Source organism: Chelmon rostratus, chromosome 11 (assembly GCF_017976325.1).
Source record: "Chelmon rostratus isolate fCheRos1 chromosome 11, fCheRos1.pri, whole genome shotgun sequence".
In the NCBI taxonomy this organism is placed as follows: Eukaryota; Metazoa; Chordata; class Actinopteri; order Chaetodontiformes; family Chaetodontidae; genus Chelmon; species Chelmon rostratus.
Window position 1 is genome coordinate 27,394,811 of NC_055668.1, and position 25,215 is coordinate 27,420,025.

At 48.6% G+C, this 25,215-nt stretch overlaps 1 protein-coding gene across 1 annotated transcript; it reads right to left on the bottom strand.

The window, feature by feature from the left end:
- Positions 1-387: 387 nt before the first annotated feature.
- Positions 388-24,151, bottom strand: dlk2 (delta-like 2 homolog (Drosophila)). Its single transcript, XM_041946952.1, has 6 exons — positions 23,957-24,151; positions 9,912-10,026; positions 4,297-4,354; positions 4,048-4,178; positions 3,256-3,400; positions 388-3,090 (listed from the first exon to the last, which is right to left on the bottom strand). The coding sequence occupies exons 1-6, from the start codon at positions 23,993-23,995 to the stop codon at positions 2,307-2,309; spliced, it is 1,272 nt and encodes a 423-aa protein (XP_041802886.1). The 5' UTR covers positions 23,996-24,151; the 3' UTR covers positions 388-2,306.
- Between the last annotated feature and the right edge of the window lie 1,064 nt (positions 24,152-25,215).

A 25,215-nucleotide genomic window follows, 5' to 3' on the forward strand; every position in this document is an offset into this window, starting at 1 on the left:
TAGCTGTACAACATTATGCTAGCTGTACAACAACAAAAAATATGTTGACTATGGAAGTGGTTTGTAGCTACACTGGCTAGCAGTTTGCCCCTGCTCCAGTCTTTGTGCTAAGCTAGGCTAAAGACAAAGACATGTACTTGGGCCAAGAGGAATATTTCTGGAGATGAGAGTACTTGTTTCAGACTGTTGATGGAGTCGTCTTCATTCTAATTATTCTAACGACTTCATGTTACATCTGATGATCTGATGACTGTTTCAAATTTCTCTTTGGAGATGAATAAAGTATCTATCTATCTATCTATCTACTGCTGGAGGTTTTTTAAAGTTTAATTTAAAAAAATGAAACACAAAGTAATAATGTCATTTTTCTTATTTATGTATGTTTTAATATCATTTGTTGTTGTTTTTAACATGAAAACAGTCAAATTTTTTGTGTAGAAAAATGTGAGAATCAGCTTTAAAACCACTGGTCGTGTCTTTTCGTCAGGGCATTAAATCAGGAGGACGAGCTGATTTTCTGATCTCCTGCTTTACGTGTCAGCTGCCGTCCGCCTGAAAATAAAAGCACCAGCTGACGGCTTTCACAGCTCATCATTCACAACTTTATTGCACACAGTTTGTTATCAAAACGTCCCACTTTCAGCCCAGAACATCACACACACACACTTCACGGATAAATTACAGCAATAAATTAAATCTTTATCACCACATTAAAACGAAGAGCACACAGAGGAAAACACGTGTTGGCTCTCAGATGACATTTCAGCTGTTTACTGCACAAGAAAAGTCTAAATGTTTGATTTATAGCTCATAATTTTTACAAATGGTCAGTATTTGTTCAAAATGAGAAGTTAGAAAGCCAGAATTATATATATTATCATAAATATAAGTCACATACTGAAAGTGTGAAGAAAACAGTATCAAGTACCTAAAAGAGAGAAGAATGAGGCAGGAAGTCACCTCTGTTCTCTTTTTCTGGCAGTAATATGCTTCCAAAATTTAAAGTCAGAGGAAGTGAGCAGGAGTCGTGACCCGCCACATTAAGAGTACACAGCAGCTCAGCTCTGACTCAGCTGGGTCGCACATCAGTCGAATCAGTCCTGCCGAGGAGACGTGAACCAGGTGAAACCAGGTGACGTTGCTCACAGGTGCCCGCTGCCACGACGCCGCACATTCATTTCCTGCACAAGAGACAAAATGTCCTCGTCTGAGCTTTTCTAACATAGTTTACAACAAGAGACAGAAACGTCTTCTGACGTCTTCTACGGAAACAGAAAGCAGAGACTGGAAACAGCGAGCCTGGCTCTGTCCACCGGACTCGTCCTTCGCTCTGAGCCGTTCAGCTTTATTGCTTAAAATCATTGTCGACTTGAACTTCACACAATTTATTGAGTAAAAACTCATTTTACTCATTTTTGTTTGTAAACTTTACAAGTTTGATTTTAAAGAAATAAGAGTTGTGTACGTCTCATCATGTGTTAGTGATCCCAATCTGATCTGTGCAGCGTTTCTACAGAAACCTGGATCAGCCTCATGTTTGTCACTTTAACTCGAACTGCAGTGTCTCCAGGTGTCTCCACTGCGTCCAGGTGTTTCAAGGTATCTCCAGAGTTTCCAGGTGTCTCCCAGGTGTTTCCAGGTGACTCCAGTGTTTCCAGGTGTCTCTACTATCTCCAGGTATTTCCAAGTGTCTCTCCTGTCTCCAGGTGTTTCCAGGTGTCTTCAGGTGTTTCCAGGTGTCTCCAGGTGTTTCCAGGTGTCTCCACTGTCTCCAGGTGTTTCCAAGTGTCTCTACTGTCTCCAGGTGTCTCTACTGTCTCCAGGTGTTTCCAGTTGTCTCCAGGTGTTTCCAGTTGTTTCCAGGTGTCTCCATTTGTCTCCAGGTGTCTCCAGGTGGTGTATATGCTTATGCTTAGCAGAGCCTTCAGTGTCTCAGAGGGAGCCGTGTGATGTCTGTGGTGATTGAAGTTTGAAATGTGGAGTCAGACAGAGGAAGCTGACCAGACCTGAGCAGCTGCTGCTCATCACGCTGCAGGCTACATTAGCTGCTGCTCGCATAACACACCTGAATCAGTCACATTCAGTCACATGATCAATCTGTAGACGTAAGTACAAGTGATGACATCACAGCTCATTTGCATGTTAACAGCAGGTGCATGCTGGAAGAATCAGACCACATCCCGATGAACTGATCCCAGTTCAGACCTGAACATGAGTCAGGGAAGCTGTCAGAGTCGACCTCTGACCTCTGACCTCAGTGTGGGGTGAGAGAGCACGTCCTTTCCTCTCTCAGTATAAATCTATATCTATATGACCTCAGTGTTCAGTTTCTTCTTCTCTGGTTCTACGTTCAGGAAGCTGATTTGACACTCCTGCTCGTCTGGCCGCCCTCGCTGGCCGCTCTTCTGTCCTCGCCGCTGTGATGATGATGATGATGTCATCCGCCAGCAGAGGGCGTGGCCGCGGTCCCTGCAGTGACCCCGCAGCACGAAAGTGGCGGTCAGCGCCACCACGCCCAGCGTCATCCCGGCCAGCACCAGCAGGATGATGAGCTGGACCTCCGACAGGCCGGCGGCACCGCGCTCGCTCACCGTCACCTTCAGCAGCCTGTCGCCTTGACGACTGCTGTTACCGCCACTGGTGGTGCCGCTCCTCTGGTTCTTCCCCCCAGTGGTCAGGCGAGGTCCGAGCCCGCCCCCTCCTCCCTCCCAGCCCAGCGTGTTCCAGCCGGGCTTGTGGTCGTCGTGGCTCCTCAGTGTGGTCTCGCAGGTGGCTCCGGTGTAGCCGGGCCGGCAGACGCAGTGGAAGCCTCCGGCGCGGTCGAGGCAGCGGCCGGCGTTGAGGCAGGGCCGGCTGACACAGTCGTCCAGGTTGACGGTGCAGAAGCGTCCGGTAAAGCCGGCGGGGCAGAGGCACGAGAAGCGGTTGACGCCGTCCAGGCAGGTCGCGCCATTGGCACAAGGCCTCATCAGACAGTCGTCCACGTCGGTCTCACAGCGCAGCCCCGTGAAGCCGGCCAGGCAGCGACACGTCAACTCCGGCGCGAAGCCGTCAGCATCCTCACAAAGACCGCCATTTTTACACGGAGACCTGCGGACAAAACAGGAAACGGCCAAAGAAGAAGAAACATGAGAAAATACCTTTTAATACCTTTTAATCTGTCTTCATCCGTCAGCTGTAAACTTTGGCAGCAGCTGGATGTTATGTTGGAAACTTCCTCCATGAGGAGGAGAAGGTGAGATCACCTGTACAGACCTCCTCTGCTGACACGGTCCAGTCTTCAGATGACAGTTTCTGCCGTGGAACCCTCCAGGACACAGACAGGTGTATTCACCGCTGTCCTCCATCACACAGGTAGCCCCGTTCTGACACGGCTGCTGTTCCGAGCACACGAACAGGTCTGAAACATCATCATCATCATCATCATAATCAGCATCATCATAATCATCATCATCATTGGACTGCTTGTCCCACTTCCTGTTTCCGGTTGCTGCATTAGTAGCTTCATACTGCTGCTGCTCTCACCCGCTATTCAAACTAACGTTAGTACTGCTCAAGCTTTCATTGGTCTATCTCTCTACCGCTAATCTCACTTCACACACTTGTTTGGTCTGCTAGCCACATTAGCTTAGCCTAGCAGCTAGCGATGGCTTCTCTCCCTCCCCTTCTTTCTCCTGCTCGGTGCTCAGATGTTTAGCTATTCCTCTGCCTGCTTTAGTGATGCTGGTTCATGTAATAAATGTAGTTTGTTTGCGGCGCTGGAGGCGAGGCTTAGCACCATGGAAACTCAATCCATTGTGATGGCATGTTTAGCCGCATGTCGTCATTCAATCGCTGGCTGTCAAAGGTGGTGTCCAGCAAACGGTGGGGGTTTCACTGATAGTTGGCAGACTTTCTGGAGAAGACCTGGTCTGATTAGGAGAGGCGGCATCCATCCCACCTTGGACGGAGCATCTCTAGAAATCTGGCTGAATTTAACTCATACTTTTGTACTTTTGCTCGAGCACTTGAGTATTTTTACCCCGTGATACTTCCTCCACCACTGACCTTTGTCACAGAAGCGCCCGCCCCAGCCCGGCTCACAGCTGCACTGCCACGGCTGCTGACAGGAACCGTGCAAGCAGCCCGGCATCGGCACGCAGCGCTCGCAGCGCTCGCCGTCCCAGCCGGGGTCACACCTGGAAGCACACAGAGTCATGTGACCGGGCGTTAGGACACCTGACCTACGAGCAGGTGAACTGTGACCCATCCTGCCTTCAGCAGTTAAACACAGCAAACACAACTTATAGATCTCACCTGCAGACTCCCAGCTCGTCGCAGTGGCTGTTGGTGACGTTACAGACGCAGTCACTTCCTGCAGAGAAGAAGAAGAAGGTCAGATACAGGAGGGACAGACTGGTGGACGTCATGGTGACAGGAAGCTGCCGGGTCATGTTTTCATGACAAAATAAGAGCTAAAACCAGGATGTTAGACGTCATCTGGTCTGTAAGAGGCACCACAGAAACACGGAGGATCTGGAAGTTTCTGAAATAACTCCATCACTTCATAAAGCTCTGATGTCGCAGGAAAACTTCAGAACTGATCCAGAGTCAGACATGTGAGGCTGCTGGGATTCCAACCAGAAACCCTCCCAGAGAGTGTGTGTGTGTGTGTTCTGTGTGTGTGTGTGTGTTTGTGTGTTCTGTGTGTGTGTGTATGTGTGTGTGTGTGTGTTCTCTGTGTGTGTGTGTTTGTGTGTGTGTGTGTGTTCTGTGTTGTGTGTGTGTGTGTGTGTTCTGTGTGTTGTGTGTGTGTGTGTTTCGTGTTTTGTGTGTGTTGTGTGTGTGTGTGTGTGTGTGTTCTGTGTGTGTGTGTGTTTCGTGTGTTGTGTGTGTTGTGTGTGTGTGTGTGTGTTCTGCGTGTGTGTGTGTGTGTTCTGTGTGTGTGTGTGTGTGTGTTCTGTGTGTGTGTGTGTGTTCTGTGTGTGTGTGTGTGTTTCGTGTGTTGTGTGTGTTGTGTGTGTGTGTGTGTGTGTTCTGTGTGTGTGTGTGTGTGTCTGTGTGTGTGTGTGTTTCGTGTGTTGTGTGTGTTGTGTGTGTGTGTGTGTTCTGCGTGTGTGTGTGTGTTCTGTGTGTGTGTGTGTGTTTCGTGTGTTGTGTGTGTTGTGTGTGTGTGTATGTGTGTGTTGTGTGTGTGTTGTGTGTGTGTGTGTGTTCTGTGTGTGTGTGTGTGTGTGTGTGTCAGCTGTCTGGATGTTTTCCAGTGTTTCAGGTCTCTGGTGAGAAATTAGCAGCAGACAGTTTGACCTCTGACCTCTGACCCGTGGCGGCGGCTGAGCCACGTGTCGGTTGTTTCTGTGCGTCTGTCAGACAAACGGCGACGGCTGCTGCTGAAACAAACACACTGAAACACGCAGGTCCAGGATCAGCAGGCTGCTGCTGACAGCTTCAGTGTTTCTGCTGCATGTCATCAGACAGAGGAAGGAGAACATGTAGGGCCCTGACAGCCAGCGGGCCCTGACAGCCAGGGGGCCCCTGACAGCCAGGGGCTCCTGACAGCCAGGGGCTCCTGACTGTCATTCAGCCTCAGATGGACTTCATGTTTACTGCTAATTAGCTACTGTTAGCATGCTGTTGTCAGTGTTACTGTGTCTCAGAGCTGTTAGCATAGCTGCAGACTCTCATCCTGCTTTTGGCCTTGAACTCATCGTGTACAGTGAAGCATCACCTGTGTGTCGAACAGAGACTCTGATTGATTGATCAGATCAATCATTAAGCTGCTGGACTTTCAGAAGCTCCAGACAGTGAACACATCACCTCTGTGGCTTCTTGTCTGCAGATGTTTCTTCGATTTGAGTTTAAGTAGATTTCAGTTGTATTTCCTCTCAAGAGAATCAACCTCAGCAGCACCCCCGAGTTATTAGCAGTATTTCCGTGTATAGACCAACAGCCGTGACCTCTGACCTCTACGCTCTGAACGCAGGTGGATGGAAGGCGGCGGTGGATCGAATGTCAGCTGGAATTTGGGAGGATTGTTTTCAAAGGGAGTCCCGGCAGAGAGACAACGAGCTCGTCCTCGGATCTGTGGCAGCCCCAGGACGGAGCTCTGCGGTGGGGCCCGGGTACTCTGCCCGAGTCTCTGATGACCCCAACAGCTGGGAGGTGCTAAGTGTTATCTGAGAAGGGGCAGACGACAGCGAGCGGAGGGTTAATCTGACAGTTGGGGGAGTCCGGATTAACAGAGAACAATAACATGCCGAGTGCCTCTGAGCGCGCTCAGTGACGATCCACATCCTTCCAGCCACGACCAGACCGTGAAGATTCACTGTTTCCTGTTTATACAGTTGAAAAAGATACGCTCTTTAGAGATGCTTTCGTCTTTGGCCCAGCTGGTGTGAAGCACAGCAGGGGCCCTGGGGCCACCCTGGACCACCTGGGGACCAGCAGGGAGCACCTGGGATCACCAGGGGCCACCTGGGGACCAGCTAGAGCCACCTGGGGCCACCTGGGGACCAACAGGGACCACCTGGGATCACTGGGGGCCACCTTGGGACCAGCAGAGGCCACCTGGGGACCAGGAAGAGCCACCTGGGACCAACTGGGGCCACCTGGGGACCACCTGGGGCCACCTGGGGACCAGCAGGAACCACCTGGGGCCACCTTGGGACCACCAGGGGCCACCTGGGGCCACCTGGGGACCAGCAGGAACCACCTGGGGCCACCTTGGGACCACCAGGGGCCACCTGGGGACCACCTGGGGCCACCTGGGGACCAGCAGGAACCACCTGGGGCCACATTGGAACCAGAAGAGGCCACCTGGGGACCATCAAGAGCCACCTGGGACCACCTGGGGCCACCTGGGGACCAGCAGGAACCACCTGGGGCCACCTTGGGACCAGAAGAGGCCACCTGGGGACCATCAAGAGCCACCTGGGACCACCTGGGGCCACCTGGGGACCAGCAGGAACCACCTGCGGCCACATTGGAACCAGAAGAGGCCACCTGGGGACCATCAAGAGCCACCTGGGACCACCTGGGGCCACCTGGGGACCAGCAGGAACCACCTGGGGCCACCTTGGGACCAGCAGGAACCACCTGGGGCCACCTGGGACCATCAAGAGCCACCTGGGACCAACTGGGGCCACCTGGGGACCAGCAGGAACCACCTGGGGCCACCTTGGGACCAGCAGGAACCACCTGGGGCCACCTGGGAACCACCTGGGGACCACCAGGAACCACCTGGGGACCAGCAGGGGCGCTGTAGAGACTGATTCGTGTTCCATATTGAGTTTCCTTACAGACTGTGTTCATCGTTTCTGGTCATGTGCAGGTCTTATATTCAGTCTGTAATCATGTTATTGATTACGACCTGCAGTTCATACATTGATTTTGCCTCCAGTTCTATTGATTGATTCATTTTTATTCGACTCTTATACAAAACTACAGGTAAAACTCCACAGGTAAAACTCTACAGGTAAAACTCCACAGGTAAAACTCCACAGGTAAAACTCTACAGGTAAATTCATTCACTGTATTTATGTTCTCAAACTTCCTTTAATGGTTTCTGCTGTTTTCATCTGAATGTTTGTCTGTTGTCTTCTTTTAAATCTTTGAACGCACCATGAAAAAACAATCTAATATCTTAAAACGTTAAATTAAACAGAGAGAGACAGAGAGACAGAGAGACAGACAGAGAGACAGAGAGAGAGAGAGGGGGACAGACAGACAGACAGGGAGAGAGAGAGAGAGAGAGAGAGACTGACAGACAGGGACAGACAATAACAAATTTCCAGCTGGAGAAGACATGTCTCCAGCAAAAAAGAAGACAAGAAAAGTAAAGAACACCGCCGGGCCGACAGAAGCGATATGAAGACACAAAAGACTTGAGGACACAGAGACTGACCAGACTGAAGAGGACAGACACGAAAAAACACAGAGAAACACAGCGTGGACGATCGGTCTGCTAAAAGACGGCTGAGAGGAGACAAAACTGGAGACAGATGTTTAATGTTTGAACGCAGAAATCAGCTGGAGGACTTTTATCCATCAGAACAAAATAATAGAAACCAAACTCTGTGTGTGTGTTTTTGTGTGTGTGTTTCTGTGTGTGTGTGTGTGTGTGTGTGTGTGTGTGTTTCTGTGTGTGTGTGTGTGTGTGTGTGTGTGTGTGTGTGTGTGTTTTTGTGTTTCTGTGTGTTTTTGTGTGTTTTTGTGTTTCTGTGTGTGTGTTTCTGTGTGTGTGTTTCTGTGTGTGTGTGTGTGTGTGTGTGTGTGTGTGTGTGTGTGTGTGTGTGTGTGTTTCTGTGTGTGTGTGTGTGTGTGTGTGTGTTCTTGTGTTTCTCAGGGTAATTTGAGCTTGTGTTGCATCTTTTAACATGCTGATTGCTTCACTGATTGAAGTCTCCTCCCTGGCCGCTCTGTGGCTCTCTGATTGGCCCATTCAGGGGCAGCGCCTGTTCCCCTCATCAGCCGTCCAATCAGAGCTACTTAAGGAAGTGAGCCTGTGGTTGTAACGGAGGTTGATTACAGCGAGAAACATGAGGTGGAACCTGAGAGTGCACGCTGCGCCACGTCTTGATATGCACTTCCTGTTTTATTGTGAAACCCTAACTCTCCTCTTGTTTCAGGCTCTTGACTTCCTGGTGTCTCTCCCACCTGTCTGATTGTCTGCCCCGCCCTGATTGTTTCCACCTGTTCCCTGTTACCTGGTGTTTATATAGTCCGCGTCTCCCTTTGTCCTGGGCTGGATTGTCATTGTTGACCATCTCGTATCGCCTTGTCCAGAGACCACTGAACATTTGAGTTGCGTTTTTGTTTGCATTGAGATTATCTTGAGTTTTTTTGTTTCCTTTCTTCAAGAACCTCGCGCTCTTTGTTTTTGACCTTAAATATCCTCAGCGATCTTTGTGATTCAAACCAGCCTTGGTGCTTAAACCTCGAGCCTGAGAGTCACCTCTACATCACCAGCACCGAGAGATAGATACAATTAACATAGAACTAATATATGAACACTCCTCACCCTCCTCACCCTCCTCACCCTTCTCCCCACTTGATTACATACAGAGACAGAGAAGGGGATGCAGAGCTGGAGTTAAGTGATGACGGTGCGATGACTGCAGCGGGGGATCGGGAGTGTAGCGGCATGTTTTTCTTGGAGACGTGGCTGAACGAACTCACGCCAGACACGCATGTCGCTTTGGATTATTTTCATCTGCTGAGAGCGGACAGGTGAGCGACGGAGTGCGGTAAGAGGAAGGGTGGGGGCGTAGCGATGTTTGTGAACAACAGATGGTGTAATCTAGCACACATCAGTGTGGAGGAGCAGCGCTGCACAAGAGACATTGAGCTGCTAGCTGTTAGCTGTTAGCATTCGGCCGTATTACCTGCCGAGGGAGTTCTCGCATTTCATCGCCCCCCCCCCCATTGGTGGCCCCCCTTTTTATTTTGTTCTTAGTTTTTGTTTCGAGTGTTCTCTATCTCTGCTGCAATTTTTCTTCCTGCTGCTGTAATGCCCAAATCCCCCAGTTGGAGATAATTTTAAATATAAATAAAGTTTTATCTTATCTTATCTTATCACCCTCCTCACCCTCCTCACCCTCCTCACTAGTATTAGAGTAAAGCTTTAAAATGAATAAAACTAAAGTGATATTTTAAACTGTTTCCCCCACCCCACAGAGCTGAAGAGTTGTTTGATCCATGAAGCTTCGCTTCAGTTAAACTGACATATTTGTTTTCTTCTTCATGGTTCTTGACTTTGCAGGTTTTTTTCTTTCTTTGACTGTTTTGCACCAAAGCAAAGTCCTCGTTTGTGAAAACCTGCTGAGCGATTCTGAACAAACAGAATTTAAAACCCCGCTGAGCCCTTAAAGCAGCCGTTTGCAGAATGAGGTTTGGTTACCGCGGCGAGTGAACATGTGACCGTGCGACCTTACCTTGACCTCTGCAGGGCGGGACGACGTGGGCGACGAGGACGCAGCAGCTCAGCGGCAGCAGGACGGCCGCGGCTCTGAACGCAGACATGTCGGCGGCCGCGAGGACGACGAGGACCTGAAACAGAGGAGAGACGCGTTGGTCTCTGACCTGGAGTCAGTTTGTCGGCAGCAGATAAACACACGGCGGCTCCTGAAAGGTGAGACAGCGTCTCGAGCTGTCATCGTCCCGATCAAAGGTCCGAACCAGGTGTGAGGGACATAAATCAGAGCTGCTCCAGGATCAGCTGTTAACACGCAGGCTGCGTCCACACTGTGCGCTTCCATCAGACACTTCCTGCTTCTCACTTCACAGACAGCCGCTGACGCCCTCTTTATTAAAGCGCCGTTTCCTCTCCGTTTCACTGAAACTCACCGGCCTCTATTTCCAGCCTTTATTTTCACTTTCATGTCAAAGACGCATCAGAAGACAAGAGCTGGAGATCAGGAGAGGATGTTCTGAAGCTGAAACGTCTATTTTTATGTCCAGAGCATCTTCAGCTTCAGCTGCAGCTTCAGCTTCAGCTGCAGCTTCAGCTTCAGGAGCTTTACAGACCTTCAGCTCGTCTATCGGTCAGAGAGTTGATCACTTCCTGCTGAGCAGCAGACGACTCAGTCAGAGAGCAGCTGCTGAACATTTAGCATTTAGCAGCTAAAGAGCTGGAGGAGACCAAAAACTGATCCTGTTCACACTTTCTGATAATCTGAGTCAGCAGCTGGTCTGAAAACAGGCCTCAGGTCAGATCCTCGTCTGTTTTGAGCCTCTGTTGTGTGAACCTGAGACTCGCCATCATCTCCTCGACAGATCAAACACTCCTGAAATGTGACCGCTGACGCTCGGTAACTCACTGAGGTGCTGACCTGTGAGTCTTTGATGTGGGACATTCTGACACGCGTGCATCAGGAAGTCCTTCAGCAGCTGGTAGAGCGCTTCGTGTCGTCACTGAATCACAGCTGTCATTTACTTCAGTGGATCTTTTTTTTTTAATGTTTTTATTAGGAGGTAAGGCATTAGAGCAGAAACCAGTGTCATAATAACACTGATGACATCACGCCTGCATCACAGTTTGTTACTGTAGAAACTCTGTGCGCCAAGAGGAACGAAGAGCAAGACACAGAGTCTCCTCCTGTTTTCTTTTTTAGTATTTGAGGCCCAACAGGAACATGAACGGGCAGCAAACGAACAATGTATGAGTGGAAATAATGATGGTGATAAAATAAATAAAATAATAATAATAATGATAAAGATGAGAAGAACAGGAAGGAGAGGAGGTCGGGGTCCATCAGTCAGGAGGCACAGACTGCAGAGAGAATGTGAAGAAGGGAAGACACTTGTTATAAAATTGATCAGAATTCCCTCCATCTGAATATCTGATCTTCTCCAGCTTCAGAAAAGACATGACGTCATTGATCCACTGGGTGCTGGGGGGGGGCTGTGGGGGACTTCCAGTGAAGAAGAAGTTGGCGTCTTGCCAGTAAGGAGGAGGCTAAAATATCTAATTGGTTAGAGGTAAACCGGTTGTGGTCTTCTGGGAGCCTGAATATGGCGACATGGGGGGAGACTTTTATGGTCAACCCTAACCCAGAAACGAGAAAGTAACGAACAAGAATAAAACATGACTTAAATTACGAGGTGAAGCGTGGCGACGCTGGGATAGATTTGTGACAGCCGAGTTTTGGATTCAGTGGATCTTTGTGTCTGATCACGTGATCTAGAGTCAGAAACCGACCAATCGCAGCGTGCCGTCTTTTCGTGCTTTGCGTGATGTCACAAAGGAGGAAGAGGAAGGGACCCACTTGTTGGTTGCTGAGTCTCATTCCCAGGTTGTCCAATACCGATGCTTCGGGTTCCAAACTATATTTCTCTAGAATCGCCTACTGAACCTCGAAGTCCAGAATTCTGAACCTGCAGCTGAGAGGAGCCGCGGGTTCAGCTGGAGCCTCAGGTTCAGCTGGAGCCGCAGGTTCAGCTGGAGCCGCAGGTTCAGATGGTTCAGCTGGAGCAGTTGGGTCATCTACAGGTCGTCTCTACATTGTTAGTATGAAAGTACAGATTCTAGCGAGTGGTGAGTGGACGATCGTGGTCTGGGTCAGTAACAGGACGTTAAAGTCTGTTTTGTTGACCCTGATCTCTCTATAAAACTGGACGTAGGACTGTTGGACCCACACAGACACGACAACAGACAGACGCCACACAACAGAGTCCCAGCAGCTCGGCTTACTGCAGACCGGGCAGTAAACTAGTAGTCCCCCCCCCCCGCCTCCGGTCTCTGTGCTAAGCTAAGCTAAACACATCCTGGACCTGTTCCTGTACAGAAGAACCAGGATTTCACAAGTCTTCAGACTGCACCTTTAAATGCAAGCCAGACCGACTCGGCGCCTGGACAAGAGTGTCAGTCATGTGATGTGTCGTCTTTCCAGCTTCCTGTTCCTACCTGCTGCTTCCTGCTCTCAGTTCCTCCTCCTTCCTCTTCTTCTGCTGTTTCGATGTGTCCCGTCTCCCGGTTTCTCCTGTCAGATCTCTTTATTTCGTGTGTTTTCCTCTCTGAGCTCGTCTCTTCTTCTGCTCCGAGCTTCTGTCTGTTCAGCCTGTTGCTGTAGCGACGGACCTTCAGGTCGTTCTGCCCACACACTCGACTGACAGGCGGCGGGAAATAACGAGCAGGATCATTTTTCCAAAGATTACAGCGACAAACACAACCTCCACAGAGACAGGAACTGACATGCCTGGATTACTGCGTGTGTGTGTGTGTGTGTGCTTTGGTATGTGACTGAGGAACACACACATCTTTTCTTTCAGTGTGTTTGCTTGAGAAAGAAAAGAATGAGGGGAGTGTGTGTGTTTGAGAATGGATAGCAACAGGTGGCCAATTTAATGCTTCAACATGCACACACACACACACACACACACACGCACACACACAGATTTCTTCCTGTGTGCATTCTTGAGGCAGCAGATATTTGCAGAGAGAAATCCTGTCAGTCTGTGAAATGGAAAACAAAGCAAACTGTGTCCGTCCAGCTCTGAGTGGCGGTACGAGTACTTCCACCTACTGCTACTTTATACTTCTACTGCACTACAGCCGGGTAGCACTTATATACTTTTACTTCAGAAAGGATTTGAATGCAGGATTTCTCCTCCAGTGGAGTATTTTCAGTTCAGTAAAAGCTGATTGGCTGCATTATTTCCCACTTTTCTCCAAACTGTTTCACAGGTTTCTTCTTCGGGTCCTGGTCCGACTGCAAACCACCAACCCTGTGATCAGCATTTGGGCTGCACAGAAGGTTCAGGTCCGGGTTGTGTGGATGTAGACAGATGATAGCGTCCGATCGGAGGACACGTCTGTGTGTCGCTCCAGAGGACATGGACGTTAAGGGAGCACATGTTGAGGAAGACTTCCTGACTTCAGCAAACATGTCGGAGTATTCACGAAACAACCCGACTCACCGAGACTTCACTGAGAAACTCCAAATAAAGTTTTACCGCTGCACACAACCAAACAACGTGACGTCTCATCCTCTGCGGCCACTGATCGTCCTCTCAGATGAACATGAACCAAAGAGTCTGAGCCTCTGAACGCTGCTGCTTCTGAACTCCACGACCTTTTAAAGGATTATTCTTTGCTGAGTGCGATTAATAAAGTTTTATTTGATCTTATCTGAAGGTTTGTTGTTCGGTGAGTGTATGTTCAGTGGATTTTCCACTTTTGCAGCGAACAGACTCGACGGTTCGCAGCGAGCTGTTTGAAACACGAAGCGATGATCAGACCCCCGGTGGTCCCGTTCGGTTGTCATTCATGTTGAACGGAGCTGCGGTTTGAAAGTTTTAGCTTCTCGTCTTCGTCTCATCGACGCGACTGTTCAGGAGCAGGAACACGTCGACATTTCAGCTTCGTCTTCAGGCGGCCACACAATGACGGCTCCTAAACTCTGACTGTGATGGATTTTCTCTGAGCAGCAACTTTCCAGTCTCTGCAAGTCAAAGTGAAGTGAAGCCAACGGCAGCCTGGAAGGAAGGGGGTCAGACTAAATACTGAAAAGGAACATCATCGATGGAGGCAAACAGCATCTGTAGCTGATGGGCTCTGACGTGCAGGAATGTTTAAGTTCCTCACAGCAAACTGCCGTCGAAGCGTCAGAGCTGAAAACGACTGTCTGAGTCTGAACATTTGACGGCAGGAAGGACGAAGAAAAGCTTTGACGGCGTCTTTGTTGTTTGTGTCCTGCGGCTCCAGCAGCTCTCAGCGCCAGCAGGTCGTACTTTTAAAAACTCCGAGAGGAGAATAATCCACTTAGAGGAACGCTGACTGTAATGGCAAAAACAGGTTTTGGCTTTTCCTGTAGCCCACAAGTCCTATCCGTTTTCCCATCACATCAGAAGGCAGATTTCAGTGTCAGACTCACACCCGTAATAATCCAACGAGCTGGTCGTGGCTGGAATTGTTGCCGATTTTATTGCAAATAAAATAAAATACAAACAAAAGGATGCAATGGTATGCAAAAGATAAAGTCTACAAAATAGCACAACTACAAAACAATATTCAGCACAGGTGAGCAGCGTGCGTCGTAGGCGGGCGAGGTCAATGACTGTATCCTGCTGCCTGCCTTCCTACAGTCATGCGCAATAGGCATCCATTTACCCGGTGGTGGTGGCACCATTCACCACCTATAGAGGACGCAATCTCACAAAATGCAGAAAACAACAAAATATGAGTACAAGCAAAATAAACTTCAATGTGGCTCCTACACACCGGCCCCTAATTGTTCTCCAAGAATCAATTACTTTAAAATATACAGAAAAGGAGCCAAATAATTAAGTATCCATTAACTATGTGTAACAAAAATGAGTCAAAAATAGGGCAGTTATCAATTAGGTAAGTGTGTAATTCAAACGAAATGACTTCCCTGTATAGCGTTATCAGGGACCTCATTAGGGTTCGTCGTCAGGGTTCATCGTCAGCCTCAAGGATGCGGCACAGCTTGGTGATGGGCCTCTCAAGGATTGACGTCTTGGTCTTCAGCTTCACAGACCTGACCAGGCCTCTTGCATCTGATGTGGTCTCCAGCACTCTTCCTAGTGGCCAGGACCCTCGTGGAGCAGTGGGATCGACCACCAGGACAATGTCTCCAATGTTGAAGTTCTTCTTCGTGCCTGTCCATTTCTGCCTTTCTTGGAGCAGGAGAAGATATTCCTTTGTCCATCTGAGCCAGAAGAGATCGGCCATGTACTGGACCTGTTTCCAGCGGCGCTTGGCATAGATGTCAGACTTCTGGAAGACTCCAGGGGGCAGAGTGGGCATGGTCTTCAACGAAAGGAGATGATTGGGGGTCAGCGGTTCAAGGTCATGGGGGTCAGAGGACACTGTGGAAAGGGGGCGGCTATTCAGGATAGCCTCCACCTCACAGAACAGGGTATGAAGGCCTTCATCGTCAGTGGTTTGCTGATGCAGAGTGGAGTTGAGCACCTGCCGGACAGATCGTATGAGTCTTTCCCAGACTCCGCCATGGTGTGATGCAGCTGGTGGGTTGAAACTCCATTCAATGCCATCAGGAAGTAGGGCGTCTTGGATTTTCTTCTCATTGAGAGACATCAGGGCCCTCTTCAGCTCTGCATGCGCACCCACCAGGTTTGTCCCATTGTCAGACCTGATGTGCTTGACTTGGCCTCTCCTGCACACAAACCTCCTCAAAGCATGAATACATGAGTCTGTGTCCAAAGTATAAGCAATTTCTAAATGAACAGCTCTGCTGGACATACAAGTGAAGATGACTCCATACCTTTTGATGGTGCTTCTCCCTCGCCTCACCTCAATCGGGCCAAAGTAGTCCAGTCCAACATTGGTAAAGGGTGGGAGGTCAGGTAGGATTCTTTCCAGCGGCAAGTCTGCCATTTTCTGCTGACCTACTTTGCCTCTCACACGGCGGCATGTGACACATTTGGAGAGCACCTTTCTTGCTACTGAGTTGCCCTTTACAATCCAGTAACTCTTGCGGAGCTCTGAAAGCATGTGGTTTCTGCCACTGTGTCCACTGCGTTCATGAATGTGTCTTAACAGCAGCACTGAGATGTGTGAATCTGTGGGCAGGATGCAGGGATGTTTAGTCTCCTCCGGCATTGCGGATCTGTGTAGTCTGCCACCTACCCTCAGGAGGCCATCATCCAGTACAGGATCGAGCCTACACAGCCTACTGTTGATAGGTACTCTGGGAGGAGTCATCTGCAATGTTGAGAGTTCATTAGAGAAAGCTTGTCTCTGAACATACCTGACAACTGCTCTTTCTGCATCCGCTAGGTTGCTCACTGTTAAGCGCTGTTCAACACAGGATTTTACGTCTTCCACCTTTTGGCTCGACTGTGACCTGTGGGTGAGTGGGGCGAGCTCTTTTCCTTTTTTCATTTTCAGCATCAAAAATCTCATCAGCTTGAGGTACCAAGCTACAGCCTTTAAGAGGCTGATCCAGTTTGAGAAATACAAAATAAGATGGTCAGAAGGTGTTTCAAGTTTCACCATGGCTGCGAACACGGTGGTGGTTCTCCTAACCTCTGGATCATCCTGAAGCATGGGGCCCAGTGCCTGCACTACTGGCCAACTTTCCTCTGGTTTCCATAGAAACTTGGGTGCATGCATCCATCTCTCTTGATCCATGAACCTTTTGGCATTCAACCCTCTGGATGAGTCGTCAGCAGGGTTGTCTTTGCTGCCTACATACCTCCACTGCGACAGCTCTGTGTTGTCTCGTATAAATGAGACTCTGTTTGCCACATAGGTCTTAAACCTGGCTTGGTCATTGGCAATGTACTTCAGCACTGTTTGGCTATCTGTCCAGAACAGTGAAGGCTCCAAGTCAAGGTGTAATTCTTTCCTCAGCATTCTGTCCACTTTGACTAACAGAGCAGCAGCTGCCAGCTCCAGTCTTGGCACTGTGATGTTCTTTAAGGGTAGCACTCTAGACTTGCCAAGTACAAAGGTGACATGCACTACATCTTTCTTGTTCACCTGTCTGATGTAGCTCACAGAGCCATAGCCACTCTCACTGGCGTCGGCAAAGTGATGCAGTTTGGCACACCTGGTCACTCCAAAGCCCTCTGGTTTCAGACAACGGCGCACACTGAAGCCTTTGATTTTCTCCAAGCTGCTGATCCACTCCATCCACCGTTCTGATATGGCCGGTGGCAATGGCTCATCCCATCCAAAGCCTGCCTGGCAGAGCTCCTGTAGCAGCTGCTTGGCTGGAAGAATAAGAGGAGCAAGAAAGCCGAGTGGGTCAAAGATAGAGCTGACAACAGACAGTATGCCTCTGCGTGTATGCGGCTTTTGGTTGAGGTTGATGTTGAATTGGAAGCTGTCTGAGTCTACACACCATTGCAGTCCCAATGCTCTTTCAACTGGCAGGCTGTCTTTGTCAAGATCAAGTAACTTAATGTCTTTGGCTCTGTGCTCTTTGGGTATGGATGACAGCACCACACGGCTATTGCTGACCCACTGAGTTAGCTGAAACCCACCTTTGCTGCACAATGCAGTGAGATCTCTTACCAGCTGGATGGCTTCAGACTCTCTGGCCACTGACCTGGCGCAGTCATCAACATAAAAGTTGTGCCTGATGGTCTCTGCTACATGATGGGGAAAACAGCTTTCATTGTCAGTGGCAGTTCTTTGAAGAGCATAGGTTGCAATACTTGGAGAAGACACAGCACCAAAGATGTGCACAAGCATTCGGTGTTCCTTTGGGGTCTGACTGGTATCACCTTGTGGCCACCAAAGGAATCGCAGGTAGTCCACATCAGACTTTGCCACTCTGACCTGATGGAACATTGATTTGATGTCAGCCATGATTCCAATGGGCTCTTTGCGAAACCTCATGATGACCCCAAGGAGAGAGTTGGTGAGATCTGGACCCTGTAGCAGTTCAGTGTTGAGTGACACACTTTGGAAAGACGCAGCACAGTCGAACACCACTCTGAGTTTTTTCTTCTTAGGGTGGTAAACCCCGTGGTGTGGCAAGTACCAGGTTGTTCCTGGCGGTTGCATGAGTTCCTTCTGAGGGATTTCCTCAGCGTAGTTATTCTCAAAGATGTCAGTGAGAAATGTTATGTACTCCTGTTTGAACTGCTCATTCTTTGACATTTTCCTTTTTAGGCTATACAGACGCTGTTCTGCCATTTGCCTATTGCTTGGCATCTGCACATTTGTTTTCCTGAAGGGCAGTCTCAAACTGTAGTGGCCATTCTCCAGTACTGCCTCCTTTGCTATGCGTAGGAATATTTTGTCCTCAGCAGACATTTCTGTCTTTTCCTCTGATGCATTTTCCTGGAAATCCTGGTTGTACTGTGAGATTAGCAGCTTCTCCAGACTCGCAACAGAGATCCTATTGACTGTCACACTTCCTCTAGTACCAGCAGCACTTCTCAATGGCCCATTTACCACCCACCCTAACAGTGTTCTTACTGCGTAGGGACCCCCATTTTGGCTATTTATTACCTCCCACGGTTCTAGTAGGTTTGGAGCATTCGTGCCAATCAACAGTTCCACCTTTGAACTAATGGAGGGAATGGTGACCTTACTTAAGTACGCCCAATGCGCCAGGTCACTTTGCTTGGGGATGCTGCTACAGGTTACTGGCATGTCCTTTTGAGTCAAAGTGTCAGGAAGATGGAAGAATGTGTCGCTGTCCAGTGCTGAAACTTCCAATCCTGATATAACATGCGTTGGGACCGACGTTTCCTGATTCATAGTGCGCAGAAGTATGCGTGTCCTCTTTCCTCTCAGATTGAGACGTGTCATGAGCTCCTCTGAGCAGAAGGTGGCAGAAGACCCAGGATCCAGCAGAGCGTATGCTTGTATGACATGGCTGCCCTTTGTTGCCTTGACATTAACTGGGACAATGGAAAGAACGCTCTCATGGTCTCCGGCCCCTATATGACCACATGACTCTGCTACTCTAACCTCAGATGGACTGTCTGCTTCCTTGGTTGCAATGTGGAGGATGCTGGGATGGGTTCGCTTGCACAATTTACAAGTAAGACGCCTACTGCAGTCTTTACTAATGTGCCCTGGTGTGAGACATCCATAGCAGATGCCCTTGGTCTTCAAGAAGCTTAGCTTGTCTCTATGGGCCCTTTTCATGAACTTCTGGCATGAGTCTAGTGCATGTTTGGAGCTGCAAAAGTCACATGATGGCTCAGGTTTTTTTTCTTTAACAGGGGCTACACTGGTAACATAGCTACTGCTAGAGGGCTTGGAGGGTCGTGTTTTAGCAGGAGCTTTTGTCTTTCCTTTAACTGCTGACTGCTCTTGGAGATCGCCAAACATTGGGTCACCTGCTATGCGAGCCTGCCGTTCCATAAAAGAGACAAGGTCTAAAATTCTTACTCTGCTTTGGCGTTGTTCTTGCAGCTCAAATGCCTTGTTGTGCCATTTCTCCCTGAGCTTGTATGGCAATTTTACAGCAATGCTCTTCATGGTGGATACAGTGTCCAGCTCTTCCATGTACGACATTTCCTCCATTGCATTGCAGCAGCTCCTCAGGAACATGGCGTAATCCTGCAGGGACTTGGCATCCTGTGATTTGATCTGAGGCCATGAGAGGGCCTTTTCCAAGTAGGCGCAAGAGATCTTATACTCATTGCCAAAGTTTTCCTTCAGTAATTGCAGAGCCTTTTGGTATCCTCTATCCGGTGCCATATATTCACAGCTCTTAACTAGCCGTTGAGCTTGGCCCTTGGTGTATTGTATGAGATATTGCAGACGGTCTCTGTGGTTGTCAGTTTTCCGTTCAATCATGTTCTCAAAATTATGAATGAATGACTTGTATTCGAGAACCTCACCATCAAAGACTGTAAGGCTGCCCTGTGGTAAGGTGGATGACAGCTGTTGTTTCATGAGCAGTCTGGTTAGTTCATTTTGATTTTCCAACACGTTGATCATATGACTGTCATGTGGCGAGTTGGGTGTAGAGGGTGTTTGAGCCAGAGGCTGTGACTGTGGCTGAGGTGGAAGTCGAGGCTGCAGTTGAAGCTGAGGCCATGATGGGGACTGAGGCTGTGGCTGTAGTTGAGGCTGAGGCTGTGGTGGCTGAGGCTGTAGCTGAGGCCATGGTAGGAGCTGAGGCTGCAGAAGAGGCTGGGGTGGTGGCTGTTGCTGCAGATGGGGCTGTAGCTGAGGCCTTGGTGGGATCTGAGAATGAGGCTGCGGTGGCTGTGCAGGCTGAGATTGAGTGGATAGGTTTGCAGCTAGTTGAGTGGGGGGCTGAGTAGAATAAGGGCGCCGTGCAGCTGACTGAGTTAGGACATGGGAAATATTTGAGTCACCTCCATAGGGAAGACTGTGCACTTGCACTGCTGTGTACTGCACCTGGTCACTGCTAGTGGGCCTAGGGTAAGGTGCAGGTCTGCTGGTATCTAGGTTAAGCAGGGGGAAATTAACATGAGCAGCACTTGCTTTGGGCTTGACTGAGGGGGTTTTATGAAAAGAAATTGAACTTTCCAAGTCTTCATCCAATTGTGCAGCTTGTGACGCTCCTTCTCCCAGCACAGACATATGAGCTGTATCCAAATCAAACGGAATGGGACCGAAAGTGTTCTTTTCGGCAGCCTTTAAGTAACTGATCTTTGCGTTGGCGGCGTCCAATTCAACGCTAAGCTCCAGCGCTTCTCTTTGTTTGCGCAATATTTCCTCCTGCTCCTCAATTGCGTGTTTCTGCTGCAATTTAGACACTTTGGCCAATAAAGCTTCTCGATCTGCTTCTGCATTAATGCGTAAAGATCTTGTTGATGAATGTGATCTGCCCGATGAACTGCTGGACCTATGCGACTGCGCATCGAGAAAGTCAAGGTCCGCCTGGGCATTGCCAAGCTTCAATGGGGCGGATTCTGGCACTTCGGCAGAGGAAGTAACTTCAGTTGCGCTTGGGGAGCTAGGATTTTCAACATATGCAATCCATTCCGACACCTTATCAATAAAAGCAACAATACCCGCAAGTCTCGGCTGATACCATTTTTCCTCATCTTCCACGCGTATACTTTCATCAAGCATGTCCGCGTAGGATGCATGCAACGCCTTGAATTCTTCCAAAAATTCATCAAACTTAATCAGATTGTGTTTAACTTCATCTAGAAAGTCTTTCTCCGTCATTAAATTATTCAAAATATTTATTCTCCTGGTAATGTGAGACATTTTTCCTGATCTGGCAGCGCGCAGCCGCTTCACCGTTTCGTCCTCCATATTTACAACAGGTGTCTCCGATTCCTTAGATTCAGCCATTGTTCAAAACAAATAAAGTTCCAAAAACTCACAGAAATAATAAATTTCTTCCTTTCAGTTAATTTCAGTTAGTTTCAGTCAAGTTCAAAACAGTTTGGTGCAATTGTTTGGTCACGTCAATTAACTCCAAAAAATAAGGATTCCAAAAAATCTTCACAAAAAACACGAACCAAACTTGCTTCTAAATAATTAAAGCATTATTGTCCAACGAAAAAACTTTCAAATTTGTGGCATTTGGCCGCACATACCTCCAACGAAGTGATTCCTTTGTTCCTTTGTAGCGCGTAATGCCGACAGTTCCTATGATCCTCCAGCGCGCTGCAGCAAGGTTTCTCCGTGATCCAAAGTTATCCTAGAAGTTGCAGAAGTCATTGACGAATTGTAATGGCAAAAACAGGTTTTGGCTTTTCCTGTAGCCCACAAGTCCTATCCGTTTTCCCATCACATCAGAAGGCAGATTTCAGTGTCAGACTCACACCCGTAATAATCCAACGAGCTGGTCGTGGCTGGAATTGTTGCCGATTTTATTGCAAATAAAATAAAATACAAACAAAAGGATGCAATGGTATGCAAAAGATAAAGTCTACAAAATAGCACAACTACAAAACAATATTCAGCACAGGTGAGCAGCGTGCGTCGTAGGCGGGCGAGGTCAATGACTGTATCCTGCTGCCTGCCTACCTACAGTCATGCGCAATAGGCATCCATTTACCCGGTGGTGGTGGCACCATTCACCACCTATAGAGGACGCAATCTCACAAAATGCAGAAAACAACAAAATATGAGTACAAGCAAAATAAACTTCAATGTGGCTCCTACACTGACGCTGCCCCGCAGGGGGGCCAGCTGCTGCCTTAGCAACAGGAGGAGGAGGAGGAGGCCGGTCGCCGCGGACGCGGGCGGGATGTGGATCGAGAGCTGCAGCTGTGTGATGTTTCTGAGAGTTTCATCAGGCTGAAAGTGAAACATCCTTCAGGCTCAAACACCTCACATCGGTGTTTCATGTGTTTTCATCAGGGAGCTCCTCGGGGGTCAAAGGTCAAAGCCTCACCCCCTGACAGACAGCCGCTGTCCTCTATGAGACATTCAAACTAAACCCTGCAGCCACAGAGACAGTAAAGATCCAAGTACTCTGTCACTGGTGTCACTACAGTAACATTTCCTTTAGCTCTGCTTGTTACAGTTTTGAAGTGCTTGTACTTTCTGTGAGTATTTGAATTTTAAAATACTTCATGTGTCTGTTCCACCACATTTCCAGTTTAATAGTTCCAAGGGAAAGCAATTCTGTAATGCTCTCATGTATCCTGTAAATAAAGAATTAAAAAAAGACCTCGACCTCAACCAACCACTACAGTAAAATCCTGCTGTTACAAAGATCTGCTGTTTTATTTGACATGATACCAAACATGAAAGTCTGATCTCTGTTTAAGGTCCAGACATAAAACCTGACTGAAGAACCCAGAAGACATCTGTTCATTCAGGTCAAAGGTCAACCTGATGATACGAAGCAGAAAGACCTCCAGACTCTCTGTGTCTACACTGAGCTTTTATTTTGAAGGGCTGGTATTTATGGACTGGTTTTTACAGACTGCTGAAGCCGAAGGAGCGTTTGATCCCGGCAGAGCGAGTCACAGAGAAGATCTGCTGGACTCTGCTGTCAGCGAGGCGTTCGAGTGTAAAACATGAGCGTCGGTAAAAGAGTCCCTGCCTCTCCACTGAGGAGTCAGGTGTCTCCACAAAGATAAACACTACACGTAGCAGTAGTGGCCAGCCATTGATCGAACCGGGAGCTGGTTCTTGTCCTCACTTTAGTCCAAAGTCTGTGAGCCTACATTTCCCTTCATGTCACACAGACGGTTTCCCTCCACAGACAGTGAAGAATGTGTGTGCAGGCGTAGAAAGCTTCACCAGGATGTCAGAATATTTTCTGTGTGGACACTTCCTGTGCTACCTGAAGCGAAGCAGCATGCTGAACTGACTGCGTGAAGGTAAATGTGTACCATGTGACTCCCACCCTTCATCATCTCGAAGCACCTTTGATCGTCATCGTTCAGCTCTGGCTTGAGCTAACACCACACAAATTCCAGTGAGAAGCTGCGGCTAGTAGCTGTGATCAAGCTAAAGCTAACAGAGGCTACACAGAGTTAGCTCACCAGGTAGAGCAGAGTGTGTCATCAAACACGGCTTCACGCAGTGTGACACGATTCAGCCAAAGAGCGTTTCAGCACATACGAAACAAGGTGACATCAACATCAAGTCCATCTTTAAAACATCAGACATCAAACACCTGTCTAAACCTGCAGGTACGACACAGCTCAGACTGATGACATCACAGCTCGCGGTTTATAGTTGCTATGGTAACACGGAACAGTTTCTGGCTCATGACAATGACTTACAGCGGTCAGAGCGAACAGGTTTGGGCTGATGTCCGATACCGAACAACAGAAAGTTCGCAGACTGTAGAGCAGCAACACGGCTACATAAGAATACTACACACACAATACAACTACACCGCTGTACTACTACTGTACAAGTACAAGTCCTGCATGAAACCCAATGACTCGGACTCAGAGTGTGAGCAGCATTTTACTGTCGAAGCTGGAGCCACACACACACACACACACACACACACACACACACACACTCATTGTCTCTGAAGCCACCCACAGTAGGGGGGGGGGGGGTCCTGCTTCAAACCAGTCTGGGACGCTGAAGGTGTGTGAGCGTGAAGCAAACAGAAAGTCTTACCTTCAGCTTCTCCTCTGATGTCACAAACCTCCTTAACATTCAGCTCAGCTCCGGTTTGTGTGTTTGCTCTCTGCTGCCCTTCAGCACACACACACTCACACACACTCACACACACTCACACACACTCCGTTCCTCCGCAGCTTATTTTAGAGTTTGTGTTTGAAGCTGCAGACAGACGACAAGGAGACCCGTCCACCGCCCGTCCACCGCCCGTCCTCCGCCCGTCCTCCGCCCGTCCTCCTCTTCATTTAACACACTCCCTCTCTGCGGGGTCTGACCCCAACACACACACACACAGACTGGAGTGTGTGGAGGAGGAGCTGTTGGTCTCCTGTTGTTTGTCAGACGGCCGTGGTGTTAAATGAAATCTAACCAGTGACACTAACACATATTTACACACACACACAGCTGACGGCTACACCTGCACCATCAGGTGTTAATAAGTGTTGATTGGACTCGAACACTGTCAGCGTCGGTTTTAACACTCTCACAGTTCAAGGGAAAGTTGTGCGATGTTGTAAACAGCTGACAGCAGTCGGAATAAATAAACAAAGCAGCGGACATTCAGTGTCCTTCATCCTGTTGTCTTACTCTTCTTCATCAGTGAACTATTACAGAAGCAACTTACAATAAGAGCATTCACCCAACAACTGAAACAATCAGGCAGATCTGCAAGATTCATCAAACATGCTGCTCATTCCGCTTCATTAAGAACTGTCAGTCCCCCCACCGCGGTGCCAAGACAGCAAACAGTCAGCTGGGCCCCCCATGAGGTGAGGGAGAACGCTGATTGTCAGTAGAGGAGCGTAGTGAACTGGCTGGGGTTTCTGGTCAGACCAGGTCCTGTATGTTGAAAGGGTAGCCAATTGCAGCACAGTAGAGTAGAGCGGTGTAGTGTGGGAGTCAAAACATCAAAGAGACAGAGACGAGTCTGAGTCAAAACATCGAAGAGACAGAGGCGAGTCTGAGTCAAAACGTCAAAGAGACGAGTCTGAGTCAAAACGTCAAAGAGACGAGTCTGAGTCAAAACGTCAAAGAGACGAGTCTGAGTCAATACATCTAAAAGACTGAAATGATTTTGAGTCAAAACATCAATAAGATAGAGACGAGTCTGAGTTTGAGAGAGAGAGACAGAGAGACAGAGACAGAGACAGACAGAGACAGAGACAGAGACAGAGAGAGACAAAGAGACAGAGACAGAGAGGTTTGGGATTAGACAGAGATGAGTTTGAGTCAAAGAACCAATGAAACCAGACGAG